The sequence below is a fragment of the Artibeus jamaicensis genome, unplaced genomic scaffold, assembly GCF_021234435.1.
Source record: "Artibeus jamaicensis isolate MK-2021 breed Jamaican fruit bat unplaced genomic scaffold, CSHL_Jam_final scaffold_614, whole genome shotgun sequence".
In the NCBI taxonomy this organism is placed as follows: domain Eukaryota; kingdom Metazoa; phylum Chordata; class Mammalia; order Chiroptera; family Phyllostomidae; genus Artibeus; species Artibeus jamaicensis.
The window spans coordinates 1,022,444-1,035,041 of record NW_026522050.1 but is presented as its reverse complement, the minus strand read 5'-3'; the positions used below and the strand labels follow the sequence as shown (position 1 = coordinate 1,035,041).

The window sequence follows — 12,598 nt, the reverse complement described above, 5'->3', positions numbered from 1 at the left end:
CGCCCACTGGCTGGTGGGAAAGAGTGTCTGGCTTGGGGACAGTGGCCTTCCCTATCTCTACTTCACTCTCTGCACCCTTTCTTGTCTGCCCACTTCCTCATCTCTCTTCCCATCCTCCAGCTTTCCTTGGTTTCCCCATCCTCTGTCCCTTCTCAAACTCTTTGTAACAAGGGTGGGAGGTGGACTCTTACCACCCACATTTTAAATAGAAAGACACAGAGGATTGGAGAGTTTGGTTGATCTGCCAGCGCCACGCAGCTAGTAGCTGGCAGCGCCGGGTGAGCACGCGCTGCGCAGTGCGTGTCAGGCTTGGTACTGGCGCACCAGGTCCCCTGCGCCCCGCCCACCTGTCCCGCCCCTTGCTCTGTTCCTATGCTCCGCCCACCAACCCAGGCCCCGCCCCATCAGCCCCGGGCACGCCCCCGCCCCGCCCCGCCCCCGGCTCCGGCGGCCCAGGACCCGGAGCTTAGGCGCCGGGGCCCGCGGCGGCGGCTGCGGCGGAGACGATGTGGCTCTTTGTCCGGGACCCGGTCAGGGACTTCCCGTTTGAGCTCATCCCGGAACCCGCCGAGGGCGGCCCTCCGGGGCTCTGGACCCTGCACCGCGGCCGCAAGAAGGTGAGCGCGGCTCAGTTCCGCAGGCCTCGGCGGACCTCGGCCTCGCCTAGTCAGTACTGCCGTCCCTGCGGCGTAGCGCCCCGACTGACGTGGCTGCAGAGCCGCAGGGACTACGGGCCGGGGGAGGGGGACGGGCAGTGCCGACGTGGCGGGAGGAAGGACCGAGGGACCGACAGGCAGACGGAACCGGGGTCACGTGAGCCCGGCTCTAAGGACTGACCTGGGGAGGGACCCGGCCCGCGGCCCTTCCCTTCAGGCAATGAGCCGCTCTGGGGACCCTCTCAGAGCTGTTGTGGTGGGCCCCCGGCCCCCGGCGCGCCCACACCCCTGAGGCCCCTGTGCCCCCCACTCCTCCAGGCCACAGGCAGCCCGGTGTCCATCTTCGTATACGATGTGAAGCCGGGCGCCGAAGAGCAGACCCAGGTGGCCAAAGCTGCCTTCAAGCGCCTGAAAACTCTCCGGCACCCCAACATTCTGGCCTACATCGATGGGCTGGAGGTACCTGCTGCCCCCCTCTGCCCCTCACTTTCTCCCAATTTCCACTCCTGCCTCAGCGCCCCAGGTTTTGTTCCCCTTCCCCATCTCTCTCCCTATTGTGTCTCTCACCTCCTGTCCTCGTCCCCTACCTGCCCTAATATCCCCGTGTCCCCTCTTCAGACAGACAAGTGCCTCCATGTAGTGACAGAGGCTGTGACCCCACTGGGAGTGTACCTCAGGGCGAGAGCAGAGGCTGGTGGCCCGAAGGAGCTGGAGCTCTCCTGGGGGCTACATCAGATTGTGGTGAGGTGGGGGCGGTGCTGATGCGAGCAGGGGTGGGGGGCTTTAGGGACTGAGGTGTAATGGCTTCTTCTGCCCCCAGAAAGCCCTCAGCTTCCTGGTCAACGACTGCAACCTCATCCACAACAACATCTGCATGGCTGCTGTGTTTGTGGACCGCGCCGGGGAGTGGAAGCTTGGGGGCCTGGACTACATGTACTCAGCCCAGGGCAATGGCGGGGCACCCCCCCACAAAGGGATCCCTGAGCTTGAGCAATATGACCCTCCTGAGCTGGCTGAGAGCAGTGGCAGTTCCGTCAAAGAGAAGTGGTGGGTGACAGGGGGCAGCATGCCTCGAGTTGCCCTGTTCTGGAAGCCCCTGCAGCCTCAGGACCCCTAGACTAGCTGGCACACGCTCCCCAGTCCCCTGCAGCCCAGCTGGGGAGGGAATCAAAGCCTTCAGGGGGTCGCCAGCTCCGCAGCAGGGGGTGGGGCGGGGTGCACACAGGCCTTGAGGTTAGGTGGCTCCGAATTTGAAGTTGTGTGACCTGAGGCAGTTGTGTGTCCTGGGCCTCGGGGGTTTTTTCTATGTCAAATGGGCTAGTGAAACCTGCTTTGTGGAGCTGAGGGGAGGATCAGCTGGAGGACCCAACCCAGGGTCTGCCATGTAGTGTGTCCCTGGTGCTCAAGGTGGGTTGGAGGCCTGTGCTGGCAGGTGGCAGGGCCTTGAGCAGCTCTGGTCATCGTCTCAGGTCGGCTGACATGTGGCGCTTGGGCTGCCTCATCTGGGAAGTCTTCAATGGGCCCCTACCTCGGGCCGCCGCCCTGCGCAACCCCGGGAAGGTGAGCATCTGGCCCTCCCAGCCCTTGCCTGCCTGCTGGCCTACCAGCATTGCCCTGACACTGGCCCTTCTCCCACAGATCCCCAAATCGCTGGTGCCCCATTATTGCGAGCTGGTTGGAGCCAACCCCAAGGTGCGCCCCAACCCGGCCCGCTTCCTGCAGAACTGCCGGGCACCTGGTGGCTTCATGAGCAACCGCTTTGTGGAGACCAACCTCTTCCTGGAAGAGATTCAGGTGAGTCCCCCGCCCAACGCCCCGGACTTTGGGCCTGCATTCCTCACCCCATCCCCTCTTCCCATTTTGTGGGCTCCCTCGTAATTCAGTCTTTGGAGAGCACACTGTACTAAGGAGTGAGGCTGTCTGGGTTCGAACCCTGGTTCCTGCTCTTAGGTGTTGCGTGATTTCCCTCTGCTGAAGCTCGGTCCTAATAACGTACCTGCTTCAGAAGTGCGTGCTGAGGGTTCGGTGGGTGTAAGGTGCATGTGCACACTGACCTGTCTGGCACGTACGGACTCCCCCTCGTGCACCCTGGCCCTGACGTGTGCCATGTGCTGTTGGGCTGCAGTGTGGGCGGGGGTGGGGCAAGGGGTCCGACCCAGACCTCTGCCCTCAGGCGTCATCTAATAGGGAGCAAATGGACAATTCCCCCCCACACACACCCCAGGGACTCTTGTTGGAGAAGAGGGACAGAAAACAGGAAGGAGGAAATGTGTGCCCCCCGGGGTGGGGATAAGTGCCAGGAAGGAAAGTAGCAGGGGCAGGTGCTCAGGGAAGGGCTCTCTTTGGGTGACACTTGGGCCGAGACTTGCAGTGTGTGAGGGGGACGGGGTGGCAGCTGGGAACGAGTGTTCCAGGCAGAGGGAGCCGCAGACGGAAAGAGGGTGAGGAGGGAGCCCTTGGCTTCACCTCTGTGGGCCTGTCTCCATAGCTGCCCGTTGGGGATGACAGTGGGGTCTGCTGGCCGGCAGGTTGTCATAGGGAATGGAGGGGGAAGGCTCTGTCTGGACACCTGCCTGACTGGCTGTGTGTGGCCACACAGAGAGGTGACTGAGAAGCTGCAGTGAGGAGGGACAAGCATGTCGCAGGCCTCGATGGTCGGGAGTCTGGACTTAGGCGGGTCTGGGAGGGCCTCGGGGGACAGAGAGCCTGAGTAGCATTTTGAAGAAGCGCTGAGGCCTGCTGCCTCCCAGGCAGCGTGGGGGCAGTAGGGACTTGGTTACATGGAGTTCTTCTCCAGTGGCCGGCTCTGCTGGGCTGCCCTTCTCCTTAAATGTATTCCATTGGACGGCCGACTGTTTCCGAGGAGATAGTGCCCAGGGGGGCAGAGCGGTAGAGGGCGCCCTGCCGTGACCCCTCGGTGTGCAACCTTGGATATGGTTCGGTCTGCCTCTGGACCCTGGTTCCCCCAGAACCCTGCTGTCGGAGTGCCATGCCTGCCTGCCGCGCTGGCCCGAGCCGCTTGGGGCCTACCTGGTCCTTGTCCCCAGCCTGAGGCTGCCTCTCCTGGGTGTGGCAGCAGCAGCGGTGGCAATGGTGAGGGTACAGCAGAGGGCACAGGAGCCTCGGAACCCTACAGGCTGGGTTAGCATCCCTGTCAGGCCCCCCTTGGCAGGTGACCTTGAGCCCCAGCCTCCTCGTCTGTGAGCGGAATGACAGCCCCTCCTCAAAGGGCACAGCACAGCCGGGGTCCCAGGCTGCTGAGCCAAACCATGCCCTGACTGCTGCTTAGCATGTGACCTTGGACGAGGTCCCCTCTGTGCCTCAGCTTCCTCGTGGACTAAATGTGGGTTTTGTTGGTGCCTTTATAAAGTCGCCGGGAGGCCTGTGTAACCCGTGTGAAGATGTCTGCGTGCAACCCTGCCTGGTGTGTAGTCCGTCCTCAGGGAGTGCATTCATGGGAGCACGTGCCGTGGGTGCCCTGGCGCCTGAGGGGTTAGGAGGACTAGAGGAGTTGACGGCCTGGCCCACGTGGGCCCAGTGAGTGGGAGGGCCAGGTCTGGGGGTGGACTGCACCTAACCCCGGCCTCCCTCAGCCTGCTGTGACCTCCGTGCAGTGTGGGGTCGCAGCTGTGCTGACCCAGCCGGGGTCAGGGGAATGGAGTGAGTCCCTTCACCTCTCTGAGCCTCAGTTTCCTCATCCGTGTGGTGGGGGTTAGCGGTGCATTTTGGGCCGCTAGGAGGAGTAGAGGCGTGTTGATACAGGGCCCGATCCCCCAAGTGGCTGCTTTCCTGACAGGCCGGGTGGCAGTGCAGGAATGACACTGACTGATGCCGCAGCTGCCGTGTACCAGGTGTTGTGCTGGTGGCTGCCTGTCATTTTCTGGTTGGATCCTCAGAACAGCCTGAGAAGGTGGTGTGGTTATTTCCCGTTTTACAGACACAGAAACTTGCCCCAGGTCTCACGACCAAAGCACCATTTCCATAGCGTGTAGGTCATCACGTTCACCTAGCACGTGGCTGCTACATGTGAGAGCTGGGATTTGAACCTAGGCAGGAGGGTTCACAAGCTTTTCTTCCTCAGGCTGGGCTGACCCCCTGCCCTTGCCTGTGGTGGGGGAGGGCCTTGCCCAGACTGATTTCTTCCACCCCGTATCCTGTTCTCGCCCCCACAGATCAAAGAGCCGGCTGAGAAGCAGAAGTTTTTCCAAGAGCTGAGCAAGAGCCTAGATTCATTCCCCGAGGACTTCTGCCGACACAAGGTGCTGCCCCAGCTGCTGACTGCCTTTGAGTTTGGCAATGCGGGGGCCGTGGTCCTCACGCCTCTCTTCAAGGTGAGCAGGGCCAGGGGCTCAGTGATGGGAGACTGTGAGGCCAGGAGCCTCAGGAGGTGTGGGGCCCAGAGACTCAGACTAACTGGTGGGTCAGAACCACAAACGGGAAGGCCCCAGAGCAGGGCCAGCCCCGCGGGGGGCCGTCCTGGAGAGGGGCAGCCTGGTTAGGGCAGCCCCAAGCCCACCTGAGGAGGAGCTTCCTGCCGCTGTCTCAGTAGTTCAGCCGGCCAGCTGTCATGGAGGACAAGGGGACTTCTGATCTTTGGGAAGGGGAAATCCTGTGCTTCCAAAGTTCTTTTTCCAAAGACCCCTTGCTTCAGAGCCCTCAGTCCTTCCTCCATTTCCCCAAGACAGCCGTCGACCTGTGTTCCCACCCCGGGCCCCAGGGCCTAGGGCGTCACCTGCTTGCCACACCACTTTCCATCCTCCTTTGGGACCACTCAGCTCTCCTGGCTTCTATGGGCTGGATCCTTATCCCCCTCCTTTGACCCCAGTGCCCCCTTAACTGGGCACCTGCCGTCCCCTCTTCTGCCCACCCTGGGAGAACCCTTTCTCCTGAAGGGACTTGATGTGAGGGAAATAGGGAAGAAAGAAAGCAAATCCGATGTCACCGGGAACCCCCAGAAATCGTAGGCAGAACTGTGTGTGCACATGGCAGGTATGTACCTGATTATAGGGAAGGGCGTGGCGCTTTCCTCAGCCCCCTAAGAGAGGCTTGACCCTGAAAAGTTAAGAGCAGGGCTAACTAGATGGAATACGGGCAGAGGGGCTGCTGAGGACGTGCCTGCCCCCCCGCCCCCCCATCACCCCATGCCCACCCTAGGAGATCAGCAGAACTTAAATGCGCCGCCCAAGGCATCTCCAATTCTCGGGGCTGTAGCTGAGCCCGCTTCCTGCTCCCTCCCTCAGGTGGGCAAGTTCCTCAGTGCTGAGGAGTACCAACAGAAGATCATCCCGGTCGTGGTCAAGATGTTCTCATCCACAGACCGGGCCATGCGCATCCGCCTCCTGCAGCAGGTAGGGGCCCTCGCCAGGCCCTGCCCCCCTCCATCCCACACACATCCAATCGTGGCTGCTGGGGAGGCCCCTGCCTCACCATCAGCCCTTGGAAGGCAACTGGAGCCCCTGCCCTGGCACCTTAGAAACCCCTTCCCAAATATGCGCACGGGTAAGGGCCCAGGGAGGCTGTGTTCTCTGGGAGGTGAGATAGTCCTAGGGCTCATTGGCAGCTTTGGGAACGCCCAGCCTGCCCAGGCTGCAGGGCTCAGACCCCACCCCCATCCCCTGGCTCAGCTACTCCAGCCCTCTGGGGCTGGGCCAGTGTCTCTCCTGCCATCCCTGGGCAGCTGGGAGCGTCAGAAAGGATTCAGGGGGTTGAGGGGAAACCCTGTGAACCAGGACGTACCTGGTGGCTCTTAGGTATCATGCCCTCACCAACTGCCAAATGTACCAGCCCCCCACACGCACTTGGTGGGTCAGGGATTGCACTCCCTTTTACAGAAGAGGCAGTGGAGGGTCTGAGGGGGGTGTGGCACAGCTGGCCTGCTGAGCAGGACAGAAGACCAAGCCCTCGGGCTCCCAGCCTCTGGCTCTTCCCAGCACCCTCCTGGTCTCTTCTCACCCGGCCAGGTGGTGCCCACCGGGTGGAGACACCAAGCCAGGAGGGTTCCCTGGTTGTTGTGGTCGGGGGTCGGGGGATGGGGAGGGACTGACTGAGTTTGTGCCCCCCCACTTTGGCCACAGATGGAGCAGTTCATCCAATACCTTGATGAGCCAACAGTCAACACCCAGATTTTTCCCCACGTCGTGCATGGCTTCCTGGACACCAACCCTGCCATCCGAGAGCAGACCGTCAAGGTGGGCGTGGCCAGGCCTAGCACAGCTGCCCTGGGCTTTCCAAGCATTGGAAGGGGCTTACCCCAGGTCACAGACATCTTGGCTTCCTGAGAAGGCTACAGGAAGTCGGGCACCATCCTGCACTTGGGTCTGGGCTGTGGGTGCAGCTCAGCAGCTGTCTTAGGGAGCAGGGCAGGTGCGGTCTGCAGTCGCTCTGCTCGGCACATTCTGGCAAAGCACCTCACTGGCCTACTGTGCGCACAGGCAGACCAAACTCCCTGCCTGTGGAGCTGCTTTTGAGGGGATGGGGTGTGGCTTTGGCAGACAGTAGCAGAACTAGAAAGTATGTATTATGTTAGAAAGTGATAGAGTATGAAGACAGGGTTTTCAGTTTTATAAACAGTGGTCAGGGAAGACCTTGCTAAGGAGGTGTCATTTAAGAAAAGAAGGCAAGAGCTGAGCTATGTGGCGATCTGAAGGAAATGTGCCTCTTACAGAAGGAATAGTATGTGCAAAGGTCCTGAGGCTGGCATGTGCCTGGAGTATAGAAGTAGCAGCAAGAGGTTTAGTGTAGCTGAAGGGGCATGGGTGTGCAAGGTGGAGCCTGAGTGGTCATGGTGGGGATGGCAGCGGGGGCCTTGTAGGGATGGCAGGGACCTGATGTGCTCGATGGGAGTGAGACAGGGGCCACTGGGCACTGAGCCAAGCACTGACCTTGTCTGACTTATGTTAAAAGAATCGCCGTGTTTCTGTGTGGAGAATGGATCCTCAGACCAAGGGTAGAAGCTGAGATACTGTTAGGGGCTGTTGCAATGGCCCAGGTGAGAGATGACAGTGTCTGAGATGTGACTGGTAGCAGCAGGTAGAGAGAAGGGGCCATCTCCTGAAGGTGAAACCGATGCTATTTGCTGATGGATGCATACGGAGCCAAGGAGGCTCCAAGGTTTCTGGCCTGAGCAACTACAAGGCTGAGTTGCTGTTTGCTAAGCCTGGGAGGGACAGGCATGGGAGGAGCAGGGTTAGTCTCAGCCCTGTCTGTTAGCCCGTGGAGACTTCCAACTGGTCGCGCCCGCGTGCGGTCTGGGGAGGGAGCCTGGGCCACGGGGGCACAGCTGGGCGTTGTCAGCTACCAGGCGTTCAGAGCCACGGGAAGGGCGAGGTGTGAAGGAGTAGGGGCCCGAGGAGGAGATCTGGGGGGTCCGAACTGTAAGGACTCAGAAACAGGGGTCCAAGAGGGAGAACTGGGAGAGGGAGGTCTTCTAGAAGACCAGAGGCCAAAGGGTCAAGGAGGAGGGAGAGCTCGGGGGTGTCACAGCTGCTAAGGGGTCGAGTCTGGTGAGAATGGAAAATTGGTCATTGGATTTAGCAACGTGGAGGTCAACAGTGACCTCAGCCCATGCCAACTGGGAGAGAGCGTGTGCGGGGTCAGTCTGAACAGAGTGCATGTGTGCAAGGGAGCGTTTGAGAGACGGGAGATGGGAGTGCCAGCAGACTCTGGAGGTTGTATTGTAAAGGGGAAAGAGAAATGGGGGTCCTCAAGTGGGGGACCACCTCCTCAGTGGTCCGGGTAGGGGCCAGGACCAGGTTGGGAGGTAGGTCTGGGAGGGCTGTGGCAGATCTCGGTGCCCAGGTCCACTGGTGGCCTCTGCACCCTCCCAGGAGGCCATTCTTCATGTGGCCCTTGGCCTGCCCAGGCCCACCTTTTCCACTGTCCCTGCCCCGCAGTCCATGCTGCTCCTGGCCCCGAAGCTGAACGAGGCCAACCTCAACGTGGAGCTGATGAAGCACTTCGCTCGGCTGCAGGCCAAAGACGAGCAGGGCCCCATCCGCTGCAACACCACCGTCTGCCTGGGGAAGATTGGCTCCTACCTCAGCGCTGGCGTGAGTGCCCCGCACAGCTGCCCGGAGTCTGTCACTGTCACAGGGTCGCAGCCTCCTCCAGGGCCAGGCCTTTCTGTCTGTGGGCCATCTTCCTCCCAGAGCCCCAGGTCCTGGGTACTCCCGGCCCTGTGTCTGAGGGGCAGAGTGAGCTGTGCCCGGTCACGCAGCCAGTGTGTGGTGGAGACGGGAACAGCACCCAGGCCTGCTAGCCCCACGGTCTGTGTACGTCCTCCCAGCCAGGGTCTGTAAGTGCAAACGCCCTCGGTGCCCAGACGGTTAACAGGAATGAAGGAATTGGGCCAGTGGGGCAGGAGGGGAGGGAGGCACAAGCCCCCGCCCCAGGGCAGTTGCTGCTCTGGCCCCTGTCACTGTGAGGCAGTGTGAGTCCAGCAATCTGGGACAAGAAGCCAAGAACCAGAGTCTCAAGTAAATTCTTCCTTATGTGTTAGTGACAAACGCTTTCTTTTATCCTGTGGGCCCTGTGGACGGCCTCTGCTCCGGAAAGGAAGGCTTGGCAGTTCTGGGCCCCAGGATGGACCCTACACTCAGGAGCCCTCTGTCGTTCCCCACCCCAGACCAGACACAGGGTCCTCACCTCCGCCTTCAGCCGGGCCACTAAGGACCCATTTGCACCATCTCGAGTTGCCGGTGTCCTGGGCTTCGCTGCCACCCACAACCTCTACTCGATGAATGACTGTGCCCACAGGATCCTGCCTGTGCTCTGTGGCCTCACTGTGGATCCCGAGAGATCTGTGCGGGACCAAGTAAGGCACAGCTGGGGCCCTGGAACTGGGGCTCTGGGGGACACCTGGGCCCTAGCTGGCCTCGAGGGCTCACCGGAACCTTGGAGGCCCCAGCTCTGCCCTTGCTACCCCACAGGCCTTCAAGGCCATTCGGAGTTTCCTCTCCAAACTGGAGTCTGTGTCAGAAGACCCCACCCAGCTGGCCGAAGTGGGTGAGTGGCCTGCACTCTAGACCCCTCCTGCTACACCCCTGACTGTCACCTGTTGGCCCCCCCCCACTTCATCAGAGTATCCGAAAGCTGGAAGAACCCCAGAGAGAAGACCTAAGCCCCCCACCCTCCATCTAGCAAATGAGAGCAGGCAGGCCTGGAGAAGGGGTACCCACCGCAGGTCCCTCTGTTTCACCTGTGGCCCTGTCACACTCCCCATGGCCACCTGAGGGGCCTCTACCTGTCTGTCTCCCCTGTCACTGCCCAGAGAAGGATGTCCATGCAGCCTCGAGTCCTGGAGTGGGAGGAGCCGCAGCCAGCTGGGCAGGCTGGGCCGTGACAGGCGTCTCCTCGCTCACCTCCAAGCTGATCCGAGCACACCCTGCAGCTGCCCCAGGGGAGCCCAGTGTCCCCCAGAGACCCACACCTGAGGGTGAGTCCTAAACTGGCTGCATCTGTGACAGAGGGCTTGGAGGTGCTGGCACCCAGGAGCTATTGCCTGGCTCCCCCTGGGGTGGGGATGAGGACATAGGGAACAGGGTGGGGTCTAGTCCCCTTGTGATCTTCCCCTCTCTGCACCCTGCTGCCACCCCCCAGCAGCCTCTGCCCTGTTCCTGGGCCCGTGTGTGGGAACTCACAGAGTCTCTGCTTCCCAGGACCTCCTGCCCCATCTCCCACCCCCGTCCCTCACACACCCATGACCTCAGGACACTGGGAGGCACAAGAGGAGGACAAGGACACAGCAAAAGACAGCAGTGCTGCAGACAGATGGGATGACGAAGACTGGGGCAGCTTGGAAGTGAGTGGGGCTGAGGGGGCCTCCCTAGCTCAAAAGTCACAGGTTGCCCTCCGTGGAACTCAGGTGGGTCCAACTTGAGTTTGGCCTGTCGGTGTCTGCACAGCATCCCTGCTGAAGGGGCACGTGGAGCAGCTGTCCTGGGCCAGAGCTGGCAGCTGAGCTCCCTCTCGACTTCAGGGAGCGAGGTGGGATGTGAGAGGCCAGGGCAACACTGGTTGGAGCAGCCCACTGACCCTCCTTCCTTTCGTCTGCTCTGTCCCCTCACCTGCTTCAGTGCCCAGCTAGCCTCAGTGGTCAGCAGTGAGAGGCCACTCCCGGGCCTAGAACCAGGCCAGCCCTCCCCGAAGGGGGAGGAGGAGTTCAGGAAGGGCCGAGGATCTAGTGGGGCTTTGCGGAAGGAAATAGGGGCAGGGAGCTGGGCCCAGTCTCCTCATCTGGTTGGCAGCGATCTCTGTTCCAACTCTAGACCTCATGCCCAGCCTCACAGAAGAGTGATGGCCAGGGAGGTTTGGTGTGTGTACCCTACAGATGTGAAACAGGCTTGAGGCGCAAATAAGGAAGGCAAATGAAAAATGGGGGAACCGATGGCTAGGAAGGGGCTGGAGGTCTTCCTTGCCCTTCTGGGTGGGGCAGGGGGACTATGGTTGTGTTCTGCTTCCCACTCTGCAGCAGGAGGCCGAGTCTGTGCTAGCCCAGCAGGACAGCTGGAGCACGGGGGGCCAAGCCCGCCACACCGGACAGGTGAGCCGGAGGGAAAGGAGGTGAGCGTGTGTGGGAAGCCAGGCCCGGCTCCCTGTCCGGTGCTACCTCCCTCTTCTCGTCTGCAGACCAGCAACCCTGACCACAGATCCTCAGAGTCAGACTGGAGTAGCTGGGAAGCTGAGGGCTCGTGGGAGCAGGGCTGGCAGGACCGGAGCCCCCAGGAGCCACCCCCTGAGGGCACACGACTGGCCAGCGAGTACAACTGGGGTGGACCAGAGCCCAGTAACAAAGGCGACCCCTTTGCTGACCTCCCAGCACGTCGGGAGGTTGGTGCCCAGTGGGAAGGTATGGACCTGGGATGGACCTCCGCAGGGAGCTGGCCTCCATTCCCACCCATGCTTCCTTTTTCAGCCAAGACCCGATTCGTGGGGAGACGACAACTGGGAGGGCCTGGAGACCGAGAGCCGTAAGTGCTTCCCCTGGCAGAGCTGGCACACCTCACCCCTCCACACAGGCAGGGGCTGGAGATCTGAGAGCCAGGTTGTCTGAGGCCCTCAGCCTGCCCCGCTTTCCTGTTCCAGGGCAGGTGAAGGCTGAGCTGGCCCGGAAGAAGCGGGAGGAGCGTCGGCGGGAGATGGAGGCCAAACGCGCCGAGAAGAAGGCCGCCAAGGGCCCCATGAAGCTGGGGACCAGGAAGCTGGACTGAACCGCTGGTGTGGGCACTTTCCGGCCATGGAGAGCAGGCCCCATGGATGTATTTATTGTACAAACCGTGCCAGCCCGGCCAGCCCAGCCAGGCATATCTCGCGTGTACATAATCAGAACCACAATAAATTGTATTTCACATCCCTTGTGCTGGGCTCAGTCTAGCCCCTCCAAGGAGGCCGGGGGCAGTGGGGGGCAGCCCTGCAGAGTCCAGGCCCACCACAAAGCCAAGAGTAAGGAGGCACGACCTGATTTATCAGTCAGCGTCTAGGGGAACACCCTCTGGGAGGAAAGCCCACAGCACCCGGAAGGCCCCACATCCTGTAAACCAGGTGAAGCCGCATGGGCACCCTCTGGACACGGGTCTCTGGAAGGGGTCTGCAGGCCCACAGGGTCCCTGGGTCTGAGCCCTGGAGTCCAAGCAGAAGCTAGAGGCTGAGCTTGCCCCAGTGTTGGGTGGAAACCTCTTGGTGATCAGCGAGGTCCAGGCCGAAGGTGGTGTCAACGGCGGCGCTGGGGCACGCAGGCCCCATGTGGGCGGCTGCGCACGAAGCCAGCTTTGCAGACGCAGCGAAAGGAACCGTTAGTGTTCACGCAGCGCTCGCTCTTGCACAGCAGTCCGCGCTGGTTCAGCTCTCGACACTCGTCGACGTCTGGAGGTGAGGGTGACAGGAAGGACTGTACCAGGGAGCCAGAGCTGAGCGGCCCTGCTAGTTGACAGGGCCCTGCCCTATCC

The 12,598-nt window shown here is 61.4% G+C and overlaps 2 protein-coding genes across 4 annotated transcripts in view; one reads left to right on the top strand and one right to left on the bottom strand.

The window, feature by feature from the left end:
• The first annotated feature begins 432 nt into the window (after positions 1–432).
• SCYL1 (SCY1 like pseudokinase 1) lies at positions 433–12,003 on the top strand. The gene is made up of 18 exons (XM_037146479.2): positions 433–617; positions 975–1,115; positions 1,275–1,397; positions 1,477–1,703; positions 2,126–2,216; positions 2,295–2,450; positions 4,829–4,987; positions 5,897–6,004; positions 6,731–6,844; positions 8,549–8,704; positions 9,280–9,468; positions 9,584–9,659; positions 9,925–10,089; positions 10,313–10,455; positions 11,125–11,196; positions 11,283–11,483; positions 11,569–11,623; positions 11,739–12,003. The coding sequence occupies exons 1-18, from the start codon at positions 507–509 to the stop codon at positions 11,861–11,863; spliced, it is 2,412 nt and encodes an 803-aa protein (XP_037002374.2). The 5' UTR covers positions 433–506; the 3' UTR covers positions 11,864–12,003.
• LTBP3 (latent transforming growth factor beta binding protein 3) overlaps positions 11,872–12,598 on the bottom strand; it is an 18,426-nt gene continuing 17,699 nt past the window's right edge. For all 3 annotated transcript variants that reach the window (XM_053659089.1, XM_037146477.2, XM_037146478.2), the window contains one exon: positions 11,872–12,515. In XM_053659089.1, the coding sequence (XP_053515064.1) occupies positions 12,364–12,515 (152 nt within the window). In that variant the 3' untranslated portion in view covers positions 11,872–12,363. The remainder of the gene's footprint in view (positions 12,516–12,598) is intronic.

What these genes read in the sequence shown, in the direction of transcription:
- SCYL1 (XM_037146479.2), top strand. Translation starts at nt 507, where the DNA reads ATGTGGCTCTTTGTCCGGGACCCGGTCAGGGACTTCCCGTTTGAGCTC. An exon ending in TGCACCGCGGCCGCAAGAAG is followed by an intron (nt 618 to 974) that starts GTGAGCGCGGCT and finishes CCACTCCTCCAG; the next exon opens with GCCACAGGCAGCCCGGTGTC. An exon ending in GGGGGCTACATCAGATTGTG is followed by an intron (nt 1,398 to 1,476) that starts GTGAGGTGGGGG and finishes TTCTGCCCCCAG; the next exon opens with AAAGCCCTCAGCTTCCTGGT.